This window comes from Candoia aspera, chromosome 6 (genome assembly GCF_035149785.1).
Source record: "Candoia aspera isolate rCanAsp1 chromosome 6, rCanAsp1.hap2, whole genome shotgun sequence".
Classification (NCBI taxonomy): domain Eukaryota; kingdom Metazoa; phylum Chordata; class Lepidosauria; order Squamata; family Boidae; genus Candoia; species Candoia aspera.
The window spans coordinates 59,843,683-59,865,098 of record NC_086158.1 but is presented as its reverse complement, the minus strand read 5'-3'; the positions used below and the strand labels follow the sequence as shown (position 1 = coordinate 59,865,098).

Sequence of the window (21,416 nt, the reverse complement as noted above, 5' to 3'; positions counted from 1 at the left end):
GGGAAAAAGTGCTAAAGGTATTTCACCGAGGAACATTAAAATCTAAACTAGCTCAACAGTTAAGTGCTAGTAATGTCAAGCTTCATTCAGTAACAAAAATAAGCTAAAGAAAAGGTGATTGGACTCAACTGGACTCTCTTTTGAGCAAACATATGTGGTAGCTTCAGTGATTATAAAAACGACAAGGAAAACAGATCTAAAGATTTTCCAGAGGACTTTCACCCTTTCTCCATTAGAGGGCAGCAAGAGAAAAGTTAACAATATGGGCAGAGTAAGCATGAAATATTTGTATAAGCTTGCAATTTAGAAATAATTAAAATAATGAATTTATGCAATTAGGCCTCAGCAACACAGGTAAGAGAAAGTTAACTGCAGTTGGTTTCCTCCAATTGCTTAACTAGATTATTTCCATGTACATTCTTCAGCTTGAAGGAACAGAAGCAGGTAGTTGCATTCACACCCCAGCCAAGATTTGGCAAATGATTCTGGAAAATTCTCCAGCTAAAATGTTCCCAAAGCTGGACAGATCTGAATGGAAAGGGAACACTAATTACAGTATCCCGGCACAGCATATTACTGAAGCATCATTTACAAGCACCGTTTACTGACGTTAGGAGACAGATCACAGGAATTTTCCAACAGGGAGCCTTGTCCCCAGAACTTGGATCCAACTGTGAATGTATTCAGTACTTAAAAGTAGGTATGGGTGGATGACACATGGTAAGTGGAACAAACCTCTAAGATTTTCCTGCGTGTGTCAGTGTTGGCATGAAGGCATCCACAGTCTCAAGTGATGGTCATTTCGGAGAGTGTTGCTAAACTGTGTTTTATTGGAACAGAACACCACTCTGCAAATGGCAGCACGGGAAATTTATGTTTCTGGGCTATATAGCAGTAAGAATCAGAAAAGCCTAGGAAACTCCTTGGATTCAGTTTTTTTTTTCAACATGTTCATGAGTCTAAAAAAGAAGCCATTCATTGGTGAAATTATTAGAGAGAGAGGGCACTGTAGAGAGATACCTTTTTATTTATTTCATTTTTATCCCTACCTTCTAAGGAGATCACAGTCCCCTTGCATTTTAACTCTGCAGCAACCCATGAGCTCTGCAGTTCCCTGTGGAGCTTCACCTGGGTCTCCCCAGGCCCAGGCTGACATTCTAATCACTGTACTACTCTGATTCTCGAGAATCCCTGCATATTGTAACTGAATTAAATGCAAAATCTAATTTTGAAAGAAAAATTTACCTTCCTCTCAACAAAACTGAGACTACACTACACAACTGGCTTGAGTCATGAAAAGATGGTAGATTCTAATTTCCCAGAACTTTTGCTGAAAGAAGGGCAAGGCAGATTGTATCTTTACTGAGAAGAGATATAGTGCAGGACTTCTCAAACTTCATGGTGCCAACCATGACCTCAAGGTAAGTGAATGCATGTGTCTTCCTAGGGACAAAACTGCCAGAACACCCTTGGACGGGGTCTCTGCTATTGGATAGGGATCCTGCTTTCCCTGGACAAACCAGTTGTCGTCTTGTCCATGCAGAATGGAACTGCAGTCTGTGTGTTTGAGCCAGGTTTGTATATCCAAAGCTGGGTAGCTGATGGAACACAAGTTTCAATGGCCTTTGTGCTCTCAGCAATGGCTCCTATAATACCTTCAACCTACTCCTGAGTACCATCCAAGGTAACCAATCCAGGATCTTTTACCTAGTCCCACCTCCCCCATTCCCAAGGGCAGCTCTTTTTCAGATTCTCCACGATGGATGCCATGCTGGGCCCTAGTACTCAGCCTGGCCTTCTGACATTAGGTTTTCTTCTCCTCCAAGAAGTAGAAGTGATGCAGAGCATGCAGGTTCACCCCAGAACCCAGCATGATGTCCCAGCTTAGTTCAAGTTTATTACAGTAATTGATCAATATTTTATGGTATGATGCCCCAAGAAAGAAACCCACTGAAAGCCATCCTTGGTGACACTAGTCAAGAATGCCAGAAACTTAGCAATCCTTCCTTGGGTGGTGTTCAGAAGTGAGATGGAAATGTTGCTATAAATGTAAGGTCTGTCAAAGGAGAGTCCCAACACGATCTGAGAAATGAAGGCAGCTTGCTTCAAGTGGGAACAAATATGACTCCTTCAAATTTGCTCATGACCTCACATTCTGAGGACTCCTAGTTTAGGGGTGGAAGAAATCTTATTTAGGCAAAAAGTCCAAAGCAATTCAGTCCTGACATTTCCAAGTAATGGTGGAAAAGATGCTTTGCTGCAAGCCTGAAGAGCTTTGGGAAATCAGTACAGATAGCACTAAGCTAGATCAACAGTCTGACTTGGTATGAACTTGTTTTTCCCACCACAACTGCTTCTTTGTCTTCATCACAGGTTCTGAATTATTGAATTTAGAACCCGTGATGAAGGCAAGGAAGTGATTGTGGTGGAAAACAGACACATTTCAAATGCACGTCTTACTGAAGGGGGAACAAATCTCATGGAAAGGCAAACAACAGTAATTAACAGCACGCTGGCTAGGGAGTTCTGGGAGTTGAAGTCCACATATCTTAAACTTGCTAAGGTTGAGCAACACTGATAGAAATGAATGAAACACTGGGAAAGAAACTTGTGAAAACCAGGGCTCAGTGTCACTCCAGATGCAGTGGACTTCAGTTTTCATAATCCCTGGTCAAGCGCTATGGGAGTTAAAGGCCAATATACCTATAGAGCAGCAGGCTAGAAAAAGCTTCTCCATGGTAGCCTTCTAGTTCATTATCCCATAATTATCTGATCACTGCAATCTACTAATTGATTTTCACACTAAGTGACCCCCTTACCATTTTACAGATAGACTTTGCCTCTTCGGAGAATTTATGGGAATACACCTCTTCCATCTCCAAGACTCTCCTGTCTACCTCTTCCCGCTTCACCTTCTCTTTCCTTCCTCGAAAGGGTGACTGTCCTGCAATCATTTCATAGATTAAGCAGCCTAATCCCCAGTAATCAGGGCTAAGGGTGTATCGCTGGTTATTCAAGACTTCTGGAGCTGGAAAAAAGAAAAGGAACAGACAATGGAAAAGTTTCCCATTTCTATACTGATATCAGCATGACAGTCAAGGTAAGAATGAAATAAGAGATTCCATTTAGTCTGGCCAAGGATCAGTTTATGGTTGCTACTAGGAGGGAGCTCAGTGGAACTTATTTCATAGGTAATTATAATAATAAAATTAAGCCATTTATGTAGGCTGATTTCCATATAGCTGGAAACAATTATTCTCATGATAGTTCAAATATGTATTTCCAGGATTTAAATAGGAATGGAGACCATTGTTTACCCTGTGATGATCTATACTATGCAATATCACAAGGATATCAGTCAGGTGGAGCATCTGAATCATTCCAAGTATTCCAACTCTGGCTCCTCAGAAAATATAGAATGGATCTTTTCAGGGATCTTTAAAGGATATGTGTCCTAACAGTGAGACACACGCTGAGACGAGGAGTAGTTCTCTAATGTTTATTACTGCTACATAAACAGAATCCTAACAAACTGAATAAGCGTGGGAAAAAACCAGACATATAAACCCCAAAGGCTAAGGCGGGCCTGATCTGTGTCTCTTTGAATGGCTGCTTAATTCCTCAGTACTACGCATGCGCTTTACAGCCTGGATGGGAGCCCCCTGCTTGCCATCCTTACTCATGACAATATGGGCATTACATAAGCTTACCCCTAACAACAGTCTATACTTAAATAGTTTTATCAACAATATCAAATAAGACACATTACGGTATGTAATATGAAATTAGCTTTCCCACATACTGGAGTCTGGTACATAGTGATATCACATGTGCCATGATGTTATTATGCAAATGATGTGAATTTTCTAATTTGCCTACATCGTGTCAGCAATCCCCATGTGATCATGATGATTTTGTGTTTCCTACCTCAAAATGGCAAGAAACTGCACCCCTAGTGTTTGGTAGTGTGGTGGTGGGGGATCCAGGGACCCTAAAAATGATGCTCAGGGTGGCATGAGACCCAGGAAACAATCTCAGATGCCCATCCCTGATTTAAGTTGAAATCTTACTGCCATTTATTTGCAAATACTCTCATTTTCATTCTTTTATTTTTAAGTACACCGAAGCATGAGGTTTGTCTAAGATGTACAAATAAATAATATATGCCAGGAGATCTATAGACACTATTTCACATTTCATTCAGCTTAGTGATATTAATTAAACCTGTCAAGAATGAAAAACTACTTGAACATTTTCAGAGCAATTCCTATATTGAATGTATTCCCCTGTGGTCAACTGTAATACAGATATGGAATTTGGTACAAAGTGTATATTGAAAACTATAGCCTTTTGGGGGGCAGGGGCAGGGCCAGGAATCAAGCCATAAGAGTATTCAGGACAAAACTTTAAAATAATGGGGTGCTGACAGTGATAGCTCTGAAACTCTAAATGGATGTTATTTAAATGGTTCATTAGGAGAGTTACCATACTGTTCTCCCAAAGGTCACTCATGGATACCATGTTTCTTACTGACAATCCTCACAATTCCTTATTTCATATTTCTTATTAAACAGATATTTTCTATTTTTACTAATGCTGAGTGTTATATAAACCCTTAACAATTTATAAAATTTGGGGGACACAACCTGTGCACTCAAGCACTTGGAGGAGAATGTACAAATAACTTTGACTTTTTTTTTTTTTTAATCATATGGCATAGCAGTTTGGGTTCATGCTGCTTTTTTTCTTGCTGGGAAATCCTTGTGAGGTCCAGCAGCCAGATGTATAGACTAGCTGTGACAAGTCATGTTGCCCAGGATGCACCACGAGGAGGCTAGTCTACATTGCACCGAGTTGGGCTGAGAGAGAGTGACCGGCCCAAAGTCACCCAGCCGGCTTTCATGCCCAAGGCAGGACTAGAACTCACAGACTCTTGGTTTCTAGCCCAGAATCTTAACCACTAGACCAAACTGGCTCTACTGTGACTTGGTCAAGTGATCCTACATATCAGAGATTCAGCCACCTGTTCAATTATGCTGAATTGTGACTGCTTATCATGTATGAACACAGTTTGGGTTTTTTGACATTACAGAGTTTGAAATAATAGTCTTTGAAGCAGAAAACAACAGAATATTTCAAACCACTCACCCATATAACCAACTGTTCCTACTCGTCCACGGATGGAGTCGCCCTCAGGAATTTTAACAGCTAGACCCAAATCAGATATTCTGATGTGGCCTAAAGTGGGTGGGAAAAAAAGTTCTAGCATAGGTATAAACCTGTAGAAAACAATCATTTTGCTATTAAATACACTGTCAAAATAAATCTAAACACTGCAGGGAAGAAAATGATAGAAAATCCATCTGAAAAATTGATCAAGAAAACTACTTGATATTAGAGCTGGCCAAATGTCCCTCTGCTTACTGCTTTCGCATAAAAGTACAAGCTTGGAGATGAGATAGTCTGGGATAGCAGGGAGAATTTCAGAATGTTAATCTTGATTATGCACTAAGCACATTAATGTTAATCTTGACTATGCACTGGACACTAAAAACACATGTTTTTTTTGCTTTTAATTTCTTTAAAATCTCCTTGAAAGGATGCAGTGCCAGAGGCATTCTGTCCCAGGAATTTGGCTGAGAAGCAAAGAAAGAAATCCAAGCATCTTTAAAATATGGTTGCTCACACTCCTTGACTGTCAAACTATTTTTACCTTTAGGAAGTATTTCCTAATATTCCACTAAGATTTGCCTTCCTGTAATTTAAGATTATTGCAGAATAGAGCAAGCCTACTGACCAATTCATTACATAAGTTACGATTAGCATTTTCAGTATGTTTCTACCCAACCCAATCCTAAGATTACTGCTGCCCACAGCTAAGTATGACAATCAAGCAATTAAAAATTTCAGCCAAGTGTTATTTTATACACATCAAATAATTCTCTTTTGACTGTTTGGATTACTTGGACTAGCAGTCATTTTCCATGCCTCTTATGTTACTTATTTTTGTGGGGATGGGCAACCTTTTGATGGCTACAGATTGTATTTAAAAATTTAGCTACAAAATCCAAAGCTGAAGAGGCTATGTCACACAGATGGGCAGGGATGGGATTTTACAATTTTTCTACTTGGCTTTCAAGGAAGAAAACTTGGGAGAGGAGGATTTTTGTTTTTTGAACGTACGTTAAGTCTAGTGTAGGCTTACATTATCAGTTTCTTGTACATCTGTCAGAAAATGAGAGGAGACCATACCACCAATTTTCAGCAATCACAGCCCGAGGAGGCTGTGGGGGCTGTGGGGGGGGGGGGGAGGAAGGAAGGTTCAGATCTGTGGGCCATCCATCCATCCATCCATCCATCCATGTTTTACAAATCCCTTAACTGGGAACTGGACCAGGAGTCTTGCCCTTCTCCACTGAGATCAGATCACTTCTTAAACAAGGAGAACTTTGCCTTGCATGGAGGGCTAACAGAGTGATACTATTTATGAGTTTCCAAACTAGCTGAAAGTCAAGTAAAGGCTGTATATTTTGCCATTCTTGACTCCGTTCAATCCAGAAAGTTGCTGAGTTGATTGATTATTCTGTACAGATATAAATAGAACACATCATTCAATGTAATTGAGTTGGGCTGGGAGTTAACTCTGAAGGAGCATTTGAAATAAAGAATAGTCAAGCACCCCATCTTTCATTCTTGAAGCCCAGAACATACTATTTCTCATTGTTTAGACTGGTAATAATATTCATTGGTCTAAGGCATGATTCCCATTGTTTACATAGGTAGCAATGTTGTTTTGTCAAAGGCTTGAGGCCAAGAAGTATGAAGCCCATCTTCAGAGAAAGGACACACACAATTGGTCACCCTCATTACTGGATAAGAGAAAATACAACCTTTCTATTAAACTTTGTTAACATAGTTAATATTAACCTAAGATGCTCTTTTCATAATGTCTCTCTCTTGTTGGGAAAAGTTCAGTTCTTTTCTATATCCAAAGATAAATGTTGTTTATTGTTTAGTCTCTTATCCACTGCAGATAATGATTTGGCTATGTACACGCAACTATATGTAAGCCACTTCAATGTAGAAGAAAATGTCTTACCTAAAGCATTCAGACTTACCATAATCATCTAATAGGATATTTTCTGGCTTCAAATCCCTTTTTAAAAAAGGAAGACTTCAGTTATTTCTGTGGAAGCTGCCTTGATAACATGGAAGCTGCAAGCACCAGAATGCACTTTCCAACCATTTAGGCAGTAGGGTGTCAGTTTACACAGTAAAATGATTCAAAAAGTCAATTAAAAACATGGTTTTACAGCAAGATGAAAATCACAGTCTACCACAATCTTAGGCCATTCACTTCAGCTGGATGTGACCAATGAGGACTCTGGGCATCATGCTGAGTATTTGTACGTGTTCTCTAGCTAGCCATTGTGTGCAGCATCAGCAGCTAGAAAGTTAAACTATATGAAAACCATGTCTCAATTTCTCAGCAATTGAGAAATTGCAATGAAAATCACCAGCTATTCTTATTTAAGAAATATAGGATGATTGAATGTGGAATTCTTGTGAAAGAAGCTATCTTCAGATTATGTTTTCTCTCTCCACCATGAATGATTTCAGGCACACGTTAATAGTCTGCGAAAAAAGACTGCACATGTATGGTGTGTCTTCTGCAAGATGCTGAATGGATATGGATATATGCACTAGGCCTGTTTTAACAGAGCTTATGAATGGATGGATACTCAAAAAGCACAGTCAGTGTGTGTACTGTATGTGTGGTGAGGCTAAAAATATTTCTTTCTCTCTTCAGAATCCAGTGCCTTAAATGATCACTCTGCTTAATGGTAGAAATGACTCCAATATTAATTGCCTACAACCAACATGAGAGAGTGCAATGGAATTAAGACATCTAGCTCTTTAAGGAAGTGTTTAAAATTAGAATGAAAAAGTATGTTGAGAATAACCTTTATCACATCACCCCAACATGCGTCTTTTGTTAAGCACCAAGAATAAGCATTCGGTAGTATTTAAAATAAAGCCATCTATTTTACATCCTCCTTCCTTTCACATATTTTCTCAGTATTATTTGTTTAAAAAGTAGGCTTGTTAGCATTGGTTTATCTTGTGAAGTTTATCTTGTGAGGTCAATAGGAATTTAAACTAACAAAAGGAAGGGAACCAAAATGTTCTTAGTTCATGTGCCTTTGCTTATAATAACAAATAGTGCACATGATATATTTTGAACAAATAAAAGTTCCCCAGTGATTAATAGAGGAAAAATCATTAAGCTTCCTTTCAAGTTATGGCAAAGCTTAAATCATTTAAAGAGAGCAATTTAGAATACTGAGAGAGTCTCTGGACCCTTCCTATTGCAAATTTGTCTGATGGTCAACTTGAATTGTATTCTAGCCAATTCATGTGTCAGAATCTTAGGACAGTAACTTATCCACATAATTTTCATATGACGGGAATATAATTTGTGAAGGTACACTGGCTTATTTAGCACACTCACTTGCATTATTTTATTTAAGTAAATTGTTCCCTGGGTAGAAGTGAGGTGGTAAAATCACCTTAGGAGTATGCTGTCACCTCAGATATAAATATGTATAAATCAGCATTGCCAAAAATATTACTGTTTAAAAAACAACAACATAGCACAGTGGTTTTTAGCAGCCTTTGTATTAAATCTTTGGGTGAGCTAATGAATGCCATGAACTTTCTCTTGAAAATAAATGATTGCTGTCATGGTCAGTTATCTTTATAGAAAAGCAAAATCATGGGGAAAAACACTAATTTGTCTCTTGTTTTCAAGTGGGGCTTTAGGTTTTATTGCTATCAGATCTTCGGATGCTTCAGATCAATCCTCTTGGTTCTACTTCACTTAAAAAACACCCTTTAACTTGTAGGTGCCCAATCAAAATGGTATTTAGCATTGGGCTAAACATTCAGCTATTAGAAATCACATGGAGATGTGAAAAATAAAGCATAGAGAGTGTTTTGCAGAAGTGCAGATTTTATCAGAAATTGTTAAGGTTGTTTCCATTATGATCCCTGCAGTGCTAGTATTTTGCAGAATCTGAATAACAACCCCTCCTGCGTTACATAAATAAAGAAGCAGGAGCAATTAGTCATCACTTGATAACATCTGAGATAGGCCCTTCATGTATGGAACAGTCACTTTTGTGTAGCTCACGTCAAGACCAATACATATGTACCTTGGGCACAGATCCAGAGTAAGTGTGTTTGGCCCAGACATGGTATCTGCTCCACATGTACTTGGTCCAAGCAGAAGTGTTGTAGGATGGGAAGAGTGAAAAAAAGGCAAGGCTATCGGCAGCATTGCTAAAATAAGTTAGGATCAAAGGAAAGCCCTGGGAATATTGAAAAGGACAAAGTAGGCAGGCCAGGAGATACTTGAATTCAAGAGCAGCAGTGGTGTGTGATGACTATGGAGGTTGGGGAAAGGGAGGCACTGGAAAGACTGGGGGACAGACAGGTGGTCTTCCACCACCCAGGAATTCAAATGCAGCCCACCCACCCCTCCCCCAATCTTCCCAGAACCCTTCTTCCCTACCTTCCCTTCTCTATCTTGGATTCAAACATGCAGATTGGCAAAAGGCAGTGCACGGATGACCAAGGAAAGAAGAGAGGTGGCAATGAAGCCTGCCTAGCCTAGAAAGAAGAGCAGGAGGAAGGGGGGGCTTTATGTGACCAAGGCTGGGCTGTAGCATCTCTTTGACCAGGAGAGGCAGAGGGGCAGATGTGCACTTGAATTCAAGACAGTGGCTAAGGGAAGGTAGGTATAGAAAAAGTTGGGAAAATTGGTAAGTGGGCCAGTGTGGAAGGCCATGTGGCAGAAGAGGGGAGAGAAGGATGAGGTGCATCATCCTTGCTCTACTCACCCTGTAAGACCCTTCTGGAATTTGTTTTTGGCCAAAACCTGGAACAACCAAAATATTCTGGAATGGTGTGTCTGGATTTTTAAGCCAAAATCTATTCGTTTTAGGTTCCAATGAAATACAGTTTCTGCTTCATGCATATCCTGGAGCTTAAAGACAGAGATAGTGGCTCCCATCCAATCTCTCAGCCAGGCACTGAAGAGACTCCCATCCCAACATGGATGTTCCTTATGTCTCTCAAACATAGTGACTGAATAAAATCCTGTGCAGGTTTTACCTAAGCATATGAGTAGAGATGTGAAGGTGTAGGAAAAAAGTGTCTGGGGGAGAGGACTGATTTCCCCCCCACTTTTTTTTTTCAGAACTCCCTGGCCATTAGGAAAAAAAATTAAGTATTTCCTAAACCTTTGTTTTTTAAATTGTGATATAAATGGTTAAAAAATTGTTTTCATGTATTGTTATTCAATCTTTATACCCACCGCAATTATTTCTAAAAGCTGTGCCATACGATTATTATCATTTTTAAAGATTATTTTCATAATCATATATTATTATAATTCCTGTAACCCAGTACTCAGCTTCAAGGGAAAAAAATGCAATTCTTCATCCAAAGAAATTGAACGCTTTCACAAAAGAAAGTCCTTATTTCTCATGACTTTACTTGTTCCTGTTAATTTTTGATCTAAGATTGATCTAGAATATATTTTGAAGCAACACCCATTGATTTATTTATATTTGTAAAGATGAAGTGTGCAATATCTGCTGGCTTAAGGCCACACCTTTTGTGTGGAGAGAATTTTAAAGGCTGAAGCATCTATTTTGCCACTTAAACCCTAACCTTAAATTCCAATTCATTTGGATGTGGTACCTATCTTGCATTTTTTGCTCTCTTGTTGTAAAGGTTCTAAAAGAAGGTATTGTTTTTTTTTTCCTCCCGGATTTCTGCTTCCTGATGACAAAAAAAAAAAAAAGGAAAAACAGACTCCCTCCCCCACCCCCACATTGTTTTAATGCTTCTGCAAAGTTTCTATTTCTTCATACCAAAGTTCAGAATGAAAATAAGGCCACTCTCAATGGTCTATGGTACATATCCCTGAGTTTTAGCATTTAAAATCTGTATTTATTTATTTATTTATCAAATTTGTCACTGCCCATCCCCTCCGACCGGAGGGACTCTGGGCGGTTTACAATACAGAATAAATATACAATAAAAAATGTATTGTAAAATATTGTTTTCAATAGAGACCCTATGGACTAAAGCTGAGAAATATATGGATACAAATACCAATAGAAGCAGGAAATAATACATGAGGACCTTAAGAATTTCCCTAGAAACAAAGCAGCCAAATGCACATGAGTTTCTGAAAGCATGAAAGAAAATTTACCTGTACACTATGTTTTCCCTGTGCAGGTCTTCTAAGCCACAAAGAATCTCTGCTGAATAAAACAAAGCTCTTTCTTCTTCAAAGCCTGGGTTTCCCATATTATAGATATGGAATTTCAGGTCTCCCCCATTCATTATGGTTAGAACTAAGCAGAGTGCATCCTTTGTTTCATAGGCATAGGCTAGATTGACCTAGAATGACAGTTGTTAAACAATAGTTTAACAAAATTATAGTTTATAATTATAGTTATAGTTTAAGAAAATTCTTTATGCCCAGAGATCAGTCATAGGTAGCGTTTTGTATTAGGAAAGACACAACATCAATCAGTCAAAAGGAAGAAGAAATGAGATAGAATACTGGCTATATTTTTAAAAAAGACCACAGGGCTTGAATATAGGCACATATTTTCATAAGATGTGTAAGATGATACTACACACAATACTGCAGATTTAATTCTTCAGGAAAAAATTAGGACATTTACTGATTTGACAGTATGTATCTTCTTATTTATTACTACATATTTTTGCATCAGCAGCAGCTACAGTTAATAAAAGAGGCTTGGCAGATTCTGTTGTTCTGGACTGTGGTGAGGTCTTGTATAGAACTGGTAGGAGGATGCATTCCATTGTAGAGTGAGCTCTTTGCAGGACTGTTTTTTCCATAAACAATTACTTTGGAATCACACAGTGCTTCAAATTTCAGTGAATTACACATAAAAATCCACTGTGATCGCAATAGTAATAACCAAGGGATTCGTGCAGAGCCAGTATCAGAAAGTTGACCTAAATCATGATGCAGCCCAGAAGTACTTGTAATAAATGCCATTCACTGATGGATCTGTTAATAGAGAGCTGATGCCCATTACAAATTTGGCAATACTTACTACAAACTGACTATTGACTTTTTCTAGAATCTGCTTTTCATTTAGGGCCATGGATTCACCTTTCCTCTTCTTTATTCTTTTTTTCTCTAATCTTTTGCATGCATACATTTTCCCAGTTGCTCGTACTTGGCATGCACATACCTGAAAAGGGGAAAGTTACAATGGGAAAAAGATATAGAAAAAGTTTGCAATTAATCTAGCAAAATCAATCTCTTTTCCCTCACTTTATCTTGATTTTAACAAAATTCTTTGGACTGAATTATAGAGATATTCAGTAGGAGGACAAAGGGAAGTCTTCCAAAATGCAACAGGGCTGGCTTTCCACATTTTGAATTAAGAGAAATAATATATATGACCATCTCAAGTTGGGATAACCTTTAAGTCAAGGATGTTCACACAGAGGGTCAGTTGCTATTTATTTACATGCTGGATACTCCATTTCTAAAAGTGGGCAGGGCCAAGCCAAAAAAGTAGGTGGGATACTACTATGATAAAAAAAAAAAGTAAGCACAGTCAGTATGATCAGTCTCTGTGCATTTAATAATATTTTATGGCAAATTTGGTAAAAGTCTTTGGGAAGGGTAAATGCGACTAGCCCTGCTGTACAGCCCCTAAGTGCAGAGACTCCAGTTCTATCTACAACTGTTAAATCCAGAACGTAAAAAACTACATCAGTAATTTGTTACAAAACTTAGAGAAAAGACCACTTCTATCTCTTTCTTGCACATATAGTGAATCAAGTTTAAGAAATCTCATAAAGCAAGAATGAAATCATGCAGTCATTAAAAAATCCATGCAATTTCTCATGCTTCAATAGATGTGATTTCTTTGGCAGAAGTTAATTGGATATCCTAATGAGTACATAGTTAGTAAAAGAAGAGTTTACAATTAAACATGACACTCACCTCTCCAAAACCACCTTTTCCTAATACTCTGTATTGCCTAAATGTGTTTTTTGTTACTGGTTGTCTGAAAGAAAGTTGGGATAGGGAAAAAAATGTTTTAATGTTTTTTTTAAGGTTCGATTTAAAAGAAACTGCTAAGGTGTGGCAAGCATACTCTCAGTTGCCATCCCTAGCATTGCAAAATGTTAATTTTTTCAAGCTGTTTCCCTCTCCTTGTTTTAATGAATTAGTTGCTTGTTTTTCTAAAGTTGAAACACAGGTTGAGTATTTCAGAGCCCCATTGCCCTTCATTCCTCACAAATTCATAAATTCCTTGTTAAAGATCACTTGGCTGTGGAGATGACTGCTTTTCAACCACACCTAACTGTCCTCCTTTCTCATCTGGTTGTAGGATGTGTGGAGGAGAAGGGGCAGCTCCTACTGTCATTTTCTTGATATTTTACAACCCCATAATGAAAAAAACTACATTAGTAGTGCACCATACAAGCTCATAAATACCCACAGGAAAATATTCAAATTGTCATTACTTTTTTTCCTATCACAATTCATCCACCAGGGGGTGGTAAGCTAATAAATTGACATGAACTACAGATATCAATGATATCATCAACAATGCAACAGATTGTGTATTTTTATTTGGGCTGGAGTAGGGGGTAAAATAAAGGATCTGATACTAGAAAAAGTGAGACAAACTCCAGGCTGGAATATTTGAAGTGGGAATCTTCAAACGTAGAAAACCTTGGTGCTGAAGAAAGATCAGGCTAATATGGTCAGTTCCTGTTTTGGGGCTTCCTCTTGGCATCTAACTGGCCAAGAATTCTGGATGACATCCACCTTTAGACTGATCCAACAGTCCAATTCTTCTCTTCTTAACCAACAGTCCAAAAAATGAATTCAGAATAATTTGTAAATAAATTCAGTACTAACGCAACCTTCCTTCATTTCATATTGAATTTTAGCTGCACAATCCTTCAACCATTTGATACTTGTTCTGTTTTATCTAGTCACTGACTGAAATTAGTATTATCTATTATCTGTCTATCTTCCTGAGCCACTTTGGCCATTATGTTGGGTTTCAAGTTTCTTAATTTCATTTAGCCTAGCTACTGAGCTGTCTGAATATAGGTTAAGAAATTTTATCTGGAGGACAGCAGATTGGGAAAGGTTGTACTAAAAACATTTTCTTCCTATTCTTGTTCATGTCCCATAGCATTTGACAGCTGTACTGTACCCACCTGAAGAGCCACTTACCTTTCTAGCCATTTCCATTGGAGAAATCTGTAAAAATACATGCTGTCTGAGTATTCTTGAAAAGGTTCTCCACTTAGGTACTCATGAACAGACCTATCTCAGATGAAAAAGAAAGAAATACTTGACAAACTTGCTCCCGAGCCTAGATAAGTGCCCCAGCTCGATTCCAGAGAGGATGCTTAGTTTTAAATATACTACCTTACAAGTTTTAGAAAAGCATATCTTAGGGATAATGTATTTTTTTTTTGTCCAATATCTTTTATATTTCTTTTTTATCTTTTCCTGTTGTACTTTTTTTGCTGTGGTTGCCTATCCAGCTAATATACAGTAATGCGCTGTCCCAACATATAAGATACAGTCAAGGCAATATCAGATTGTTGTTAAGGCCATGAATAATTATTAAGTCAAAGAGCAAAATGGGAGCAGGACAATTAAAAGTCGCAAGTATAATTACTGAATGAAAGCTGAAAAATTTCACAAGTAATCCAAACACAACAAAAGCACCTGCTGAAGACAACATGCTTTTAAAGATATTTCCCTTTTGATATTTTTCTTCTGTTAAGGCCCGGCAAATATCTTGCCAAATGAAAGCACCACTGTTTCTAAATGGGAATATTTGTATACGGAGCTTAGGAGTACATTAACTTTTCAAAATGGATAAGCCCTTTTTTGAACAAAAGGATGACACAACAAAAATAGTCCTCCTATTTCAGATGTCCTAGACAAAGGGCATTTTGAAACATATGTATGTTCTTTTGCCTATGTGGATTCTGCAACCTAATTTTAAAAAAAACAAAAAAACAAAATGGGTGATGAAGAGGAATGTCCACGAAACAGAAAGTGTGTTTTGCTTCATGCACAAAAGAAATACATTGTGACTTGGAAGTTCAGCCACAATGTTCTGAATAGGTCACAGTTCAGATGAATGGAAACGCCGACCATCTTGGCTGTTCTGGTTTCAGTTGAGACAAAATGTGGAGGGAATCAACTCAGCACCTTCCTTCAGCTCAACTACTGTGTCTGCATTCAAGTCTGGCATCCCACCAGGCCCGCTTAGCCTCTCCCAGTTTTCACCTTCTTCTCTTTCACTTACTCTCATTCACTGTGCACCATTGGCTTTCCCTTTTCTCTGTCATCTTCCACCTTGGAACATCTCTGCCCAGAACATACATATCTCAGGTTGATGTCCAGACAAACCATACATTTTGGTCTGGACATGAATCATCTAAAACTAGCTGTTTCAGTCTATGTGTGGAATATCCCTAATGGTAAATTATAATGACCAGCCTTTTATGGAGAACTTATTTGTAAAAAAATCCTGTGGAAATCAACAACAAAATAATAAGATCTTTGAATGCCAGAGTGCACTTACTTCACGCAGGGTGAGAACAGCTCTTTACAGGGGCTGTTTTCAAGTTTTTCTTTTGTCCGCTGTATAAGATCTTGACTGACTTCTGCTACATAAACTGGAGACTATAAAAAAGCAGAGAGAATCATCAGTATATTAGCCTTGTAGCAGGAGAAAGCATTTCCTTGATAACCAAGGACATTTAGGCACCAAAAGATAAGAAAATATACAAAAAATTATCTTCAAATTTATTTATTATTGAGACTTCTATGCTGCTTCAATCTAACAATTCTATTGAGGATATAGAACAGTACATTACTAATAAACAAAAAGATTCCAAAAATACAGAAAAATATCAACAACTAACAGAATATGCAGAAATATACAATAACCATATTCCACCCAGCATCCTTTTCTTACAACCCAGAAAAAAATATTCTCATAATTAAGCATGCATCTCTTCTGTTCCTGAAAACTCTATTAAATAGTCAGGATTTAAGTGTGTTTTGAAGTGTTGTGAGGGATGGGGCCAACCTTCAGGGGAACAAAGGCTTCCAAGAGAGGGGAGTCTTAACAAAGAATGCTCACTTCAATGCTGCTCCTGTTATATCTCCCACTGGGTGGGGAATCTTAGCATGCCTCTCTGCTAGCACATAATAGCAGGCAGATTCTACCTGGGAAGATGATCTTGCAGGCCCCAAGCCATACAGGGTTTTAGAAGTAATAGCCAGAACCTTGACCCACACCTGGAAGCAAACTAGCAACCAGTGCAATTCCCACTACTGAGGTGTTCTGTGACTATTTTGGGTCTTATTGCATTTTGTATTAATTGAAGTTTCAAGGGCAGTCCCATGTAAAGGGTGTTACATTGGTCCCCCTGTGAGATGACAAGGGCATAAATAACCATTGCCAATGTCTCCCATTCCAGAAAGGCTATAGCTGAAGTTGGATAAAGGCAGTTCTGGCCAAAGTTTAAGCAGTAGGTATAAGTTCAAGGGTATCCCCAGATTTTGAGCCTGCTCTTTCAACAGAAGCATGACCACATCCAAAGCCAAAACTGGAATTCTCCTGCAATTAGCTAGCCTGGAATTAAGCCTGAGCCTAACCCTAACAGCCTCCAGACACCAGGTCTCAAGAACCCTGAGACACCCTTTACAATCACCAACTGGAATCACCCAGTCAAGATGGAGTGGAACCACCTCAGTACAGTGCCCCCATTTCCGACCCTTGGAATGCAGAACAATATTATTATTGATGGTATCAAAGGCCGCTGAGAGATAAAGCAGGCCAAGTAGATCACACTCTTCCATCCAATTTCTACCATAAGTCATCCACAAGAGTCACCAATGCAGTTTTCATTCCATGTCCTGGCAGAAATCTGAACTGAAAAGGGTCCAGATAATCTGCTTCTTCCATAATCTTTTGCAGCTGCTGTCCAACCACTTCTCAAAAACCTTTCCCAAGAAAGGCAAGTTGGAGACAAAGCAATAGTTGTTAACAGAACTGGGTCTAGGAATAGCCTTTTGATGAGGGAATGTGCCAGTGCCTTGGAAAGAGGTACCCAGCAATTTATCCCTTCCCTGGCAGCTTAAACCAACCATGGAGCAACGATTTAGTCCACAGGTGACAAAAGTCACTTCACAAAGGACTCTATCCACTTCCTGAAGAGCCACAGGCTCAAATACATCCCAGATGATATTACAAAATGTTGCTTCTATCAACTTTTCTGACACCTTCCATTCAGGTTTTAATTCCACAAAAATATGGCTGATGAGTGTAAGTTTTATTTTACAGAAGTATGTCTTAATGTTTGATAGAAACTCATGTAAAATCCCTTGAAAAAAATTGCATTGTTCACAATCCCAGCTACTGCAGGCATGGCTATGCATACAAACTGAAGCCTAGCCAGCCATCTGAAGTGGTATAATCAGCCTGATAGCAAACATATTTTAAATCATCTTTCCATGTTGACTCTTTTCTTCTTGTTATGCATATTGTTGAAGTTGGCTTAGCATAGAAACTCCTAACTTAGCCTGGGCAAGGATAGGTAATGTAACTATGTCTTATGCATAAATGTCATTAACTAAACAAGATTATCATTTTTTTAATGAAATTCTAAAAGACTGAAATAGGGAACTAGTTTTGGGATGTGTGTGTGTGTATTTGCGTATATGAAAACTAATGAAAATGAAGACATCAGACAAAAATATTTATATATTTTTCTCCTTTAAAGCACTTGCTAATAATGTTTCTGTGACTGTAAACCAGAATTTCCTTTATTCTATATGAGCACAGTCAAGTGGATGAGTTCTATCACTGGCAAATAATGTTATATTCCATTTCTTATTCCAAGTATTTAAGAAATAGATGCTTTTGAGAAATGACTTCCATATGTACTTGTATTTCTGCTGCTGGCCAAATTTAATCAAGTTCTGCAGGAACAAATGTTATTTAGTCCAATAGTCTAAGTTACATCACAACATTTCAAGTCATTTGTCATCATTTCAGAAATTGAAGTGTTGTGTGTGTCAGTGGAAAGAGAGAGATAAAATTGCTGAACCCTTTCCCAGAATTTTGTGGAGTGCTGTAGGTAGCACAGTTCCAGTTTTAAATCATGTGGAGGCAAAAATTATTGACCACAATTATCTTCCTGACTTTCTACTATTAATCATCCTGCTTACAAGAAGTCACTGGTCTGAGATGGGCGGTTATATAAATTGAATAAATAAATAAATAAATACAAAAAAATTTTTGTGACAGAACATCTCAAATAAAAGCAACAAGCAGCACTCCCAAAAAGCTTGGTTCAAGTTAAGCTTGACCTCCAGTGAGTACAGTCTCAAACCAAAGAAGCTAGGAGGAAAGCAACACACAAGGCTGGTTTGGTCCAAATACCAATGAGATATCACTAAACCAGTGATAACATGCTAGCTGGGGAATTCTGGGAGTTGAAGTCCACACATCTTAAAATTGCTGAGGTTGAGAAACACTGCAACAAACAAACAAACAAACAAACAAACCTGCCTCAAAGCCATGCCACATTTTGAGAAGTTTTCAAGAATGTATTTATCACTCAGGAAGGCTTAATGGTAAAGACATCTTTGACACTACAGTTTTCTTGGCTATGTTATGGAAGTGTTTTTTGCTCTTGTCCTCTATGTTATTTTTCAACTGCCTAATCTAGGTTAAGTAAAGGTAAAGGTTTCCCTTGACATTAAGTCCAGTCGTGTCTGACTCACAGTCCTGGAAATCCAAGTAACTAGATCAACCATTTCTTAGCTTAGGAGTTCAGTTCAGTTAAGGTCATCTAGGAAGGTTTATTAGATCCAGAAATAGCAGCATCATGGATATGGGATTATATACTGTTGAAAGGAGGCACCCAATTCAGGCAAGCAGAAATTTTTGATACCTAATTTTAATGAATATTTCTCTGTACTGCAGATGAATTGAGATTTCTGCCACATGGGCTCTTATACATAAAGAGTTAAGAGCGTTATTTTACACTGTCTGCTGGTAACTGATTGTAATGCTTGCTAAGTCATACCTTTCATAAGGCGCTTTCCACTTATTTAATATAACATAACACACATTGCAATACAATTTGAGGTGATTTTATCAACAATGTTGATATTAATTAGGGCTGTGCAATGCTTCAGATTTGAAGGGGAAAGAAGTCAACAACCCTTAAACCAAACATTCATTTTCCCAGCATTGCTTTACAGCTGTAGAGGGCACCACCCAATCACAGGAAAAAATGCAGCTGTTCTGAGCGGTTGCCAACAAGTGTTATGTGAGTCCAAAGCACCCTTTTCTCTGAGTCCAAAAGGCTGCACAATCGTAATATTAACATTCATATTACACACACACACACACACACACTAAGATCAAATGTCTTCATGTCTGAATTCTCAGAGGAAAATTACAAAGCACATTTGAAATCCCTGAACACTTATTTTTAGCATGGAAAGTATGAACTGATTAACTGAACTGAATTAGTGAATTAATAGAAGATCTCATTGCAGATTGAAAACAAGACCATTAGTTTTCTGAAGTCAACATTCCTTCCTTTTCCCTTTCTTCCTCCAGACCTCAAGTGGAGCCTAGACAGCCATCTGTTTGGGATGCTTCAGTATGGATCCCTGCCCTGAACAGAGGGTTGGCCTAAATGACCTGTTCCCAAATTATTATTTTCAACTCAACCATTCTATCCCTGCACACATTCATCCCATTATGGAAGAATAACATTAGGGAGAAGCAGCCAAGCACCATGCATGCACAGCACCAAAAAAAAAACAAAAAAAACCCCATGGGGAATGCAATCGTATCTCAAGCAGCCTACATTTTTAGCTGGAAAAAAATAATGTTGAGAATGAAGCAAATAAAAGTGGTAGAAGCATGACCTGGGGCACATGTTACAGAGGGCCAAAACATAATGTATCCAAGAATACAGTGTGATATATGATAAAGAGGCAATCATTCTCCCTTCCTGTCAAATGTAGAAAAACAGATCCTTGTGGACTTGATATGACTCCTTATCCTACTTTATTGGCTTTGTTGGCATGCAGGGTTATAGAAATGCACTATGTTGCAATGGCAAAACCACAACTAAGTCTTTTCTACATATTAGGAAGCACATGGGATAATGTGATATAAGACAGCAGTGTTGCCTATGTTTTCAAGCCTGGTGCTCTCCACCTGTGTCAGACCACAACTCCTAAAATCCCCAGTCAGGATAGGCAATGCCATGAAGTAGGTGACAACTGCTTTAGCATTTAATCACACAATGACAATTTACTGAAAGGGGATTAAATAGCTCACCTTCCACATTCCAAGTCATTTATTTTCCTGGCAACAGATAATTCCTGAGTTCATGAAATACCCCAAGCCAGTGTTTCTCGACTTTGGCAACTTTGAGATGTATATACTGGCTGGGGAATTCTGGGAGCTGAGGCCGACACATCTCAAAGTCGCCAAGGTTGAGAAACACTGCCCTAAGCTATATCATGCTTCATCTTATTCAGCTGACAACAACTGAGTTTACTCAACTGAGTCCAAAGGAGATGGTCTACCATATCTGGGCAGCAGAAATCTGGATGACTACTAAATGGCAGCAAAGAAGTGCTGAAAACCCTAGCTCTTGGCTAACATATGGTGGTTGTCTAGATTTTGCAGCCCACATCTGGTAGCCCTAGTGTGATCCAGCCTAAGCTGTATATGTTTTCAAACCACTCAAGATACCTCTCTATCTTAACCCTAATTTTTATCATGGGGCCACACAAATTTATGGACAGATTCAAATTATGAACATGAAAAATGTGATATTTAAATAATCTTTAATCTGTTCTTTAATCATACAGTTGTCTCCACTGTTGCCAGCTTTTAAATGTTCATTCAATGAAATTAACTAATGTAATTAATTTAAAATGTTATGTGTAACATATGTTACACTTCAAGTCTGGTAAACCTTCTAGGGTAAAACTTGCCTTTAAAACAGCTAATTTAAAATGGTTCATTCACTGGACAAAAGTTCAAGCTGTAAGGCTTTCCAATCTGATAGAGGCAGCTCCAACAAGAAGTACGTCTTAGATACGGATGGTTGACATTTGCATATAAACAACTTTGCAGAGTCTCTGTATCCAAAAAAAAAAAAAAACAACCAAACCAAAAACCCAACCTCAAACAACCCCCAAACTATTCATTCTATGAATTTGTCTTCTAAAGCTACTTTGATCTTGATCTGAGTGT

The 21,416-nt window shown here is 38.3% G+C and overlaps 1 protein-coding gene across 1 annotated transcript in view; it reads right to left on the bottom strand.

Moving 5' to 3' along the window:
* Window positions 1-21,416, bottom strand: part of GRK5 (G protein-coupled receptor kinase 5) — a 180,236-nt gene that overhangs the window by 21,485 nt on the left and 137,335 nt on the right. The window contains exons 5-12 of the mRNA XM_063307246.1: window positions 15,696-15,796; window positions 14,324-14,416; window positions 13,073-13,136; window positions 12,168-12,308; window positions 11,285-11,475; window positions 7,119-7,156; window positions 5,149-5,238; window positions 2,820-3,028 (exon numbers count right to left, since the gene is read on the bottom strand). Of these exons, the coding sequence (XP_063163316.1) occupies window positions 2,820-3,028; window positions 5,149-5,238; window positions 7,119-7,156; window positions 11,285-11,475; window positions 12,168-12,308; window positions 13,073-13,136; window positions 14,324-14,416; window positions 15,696-15,796 (927 nt within the window). The remainder of the gene's footprint in view (window positions 1-2,819; window positions 3,029-5,148; window positions 5,239-7,118; window positions 7,157-11,284; window positions 11,476-12,167; window positions 12,309-13,072; window positions 13,137-14,323; window positions 14,417-15,695; window positions 15,797-21,416) is intronic.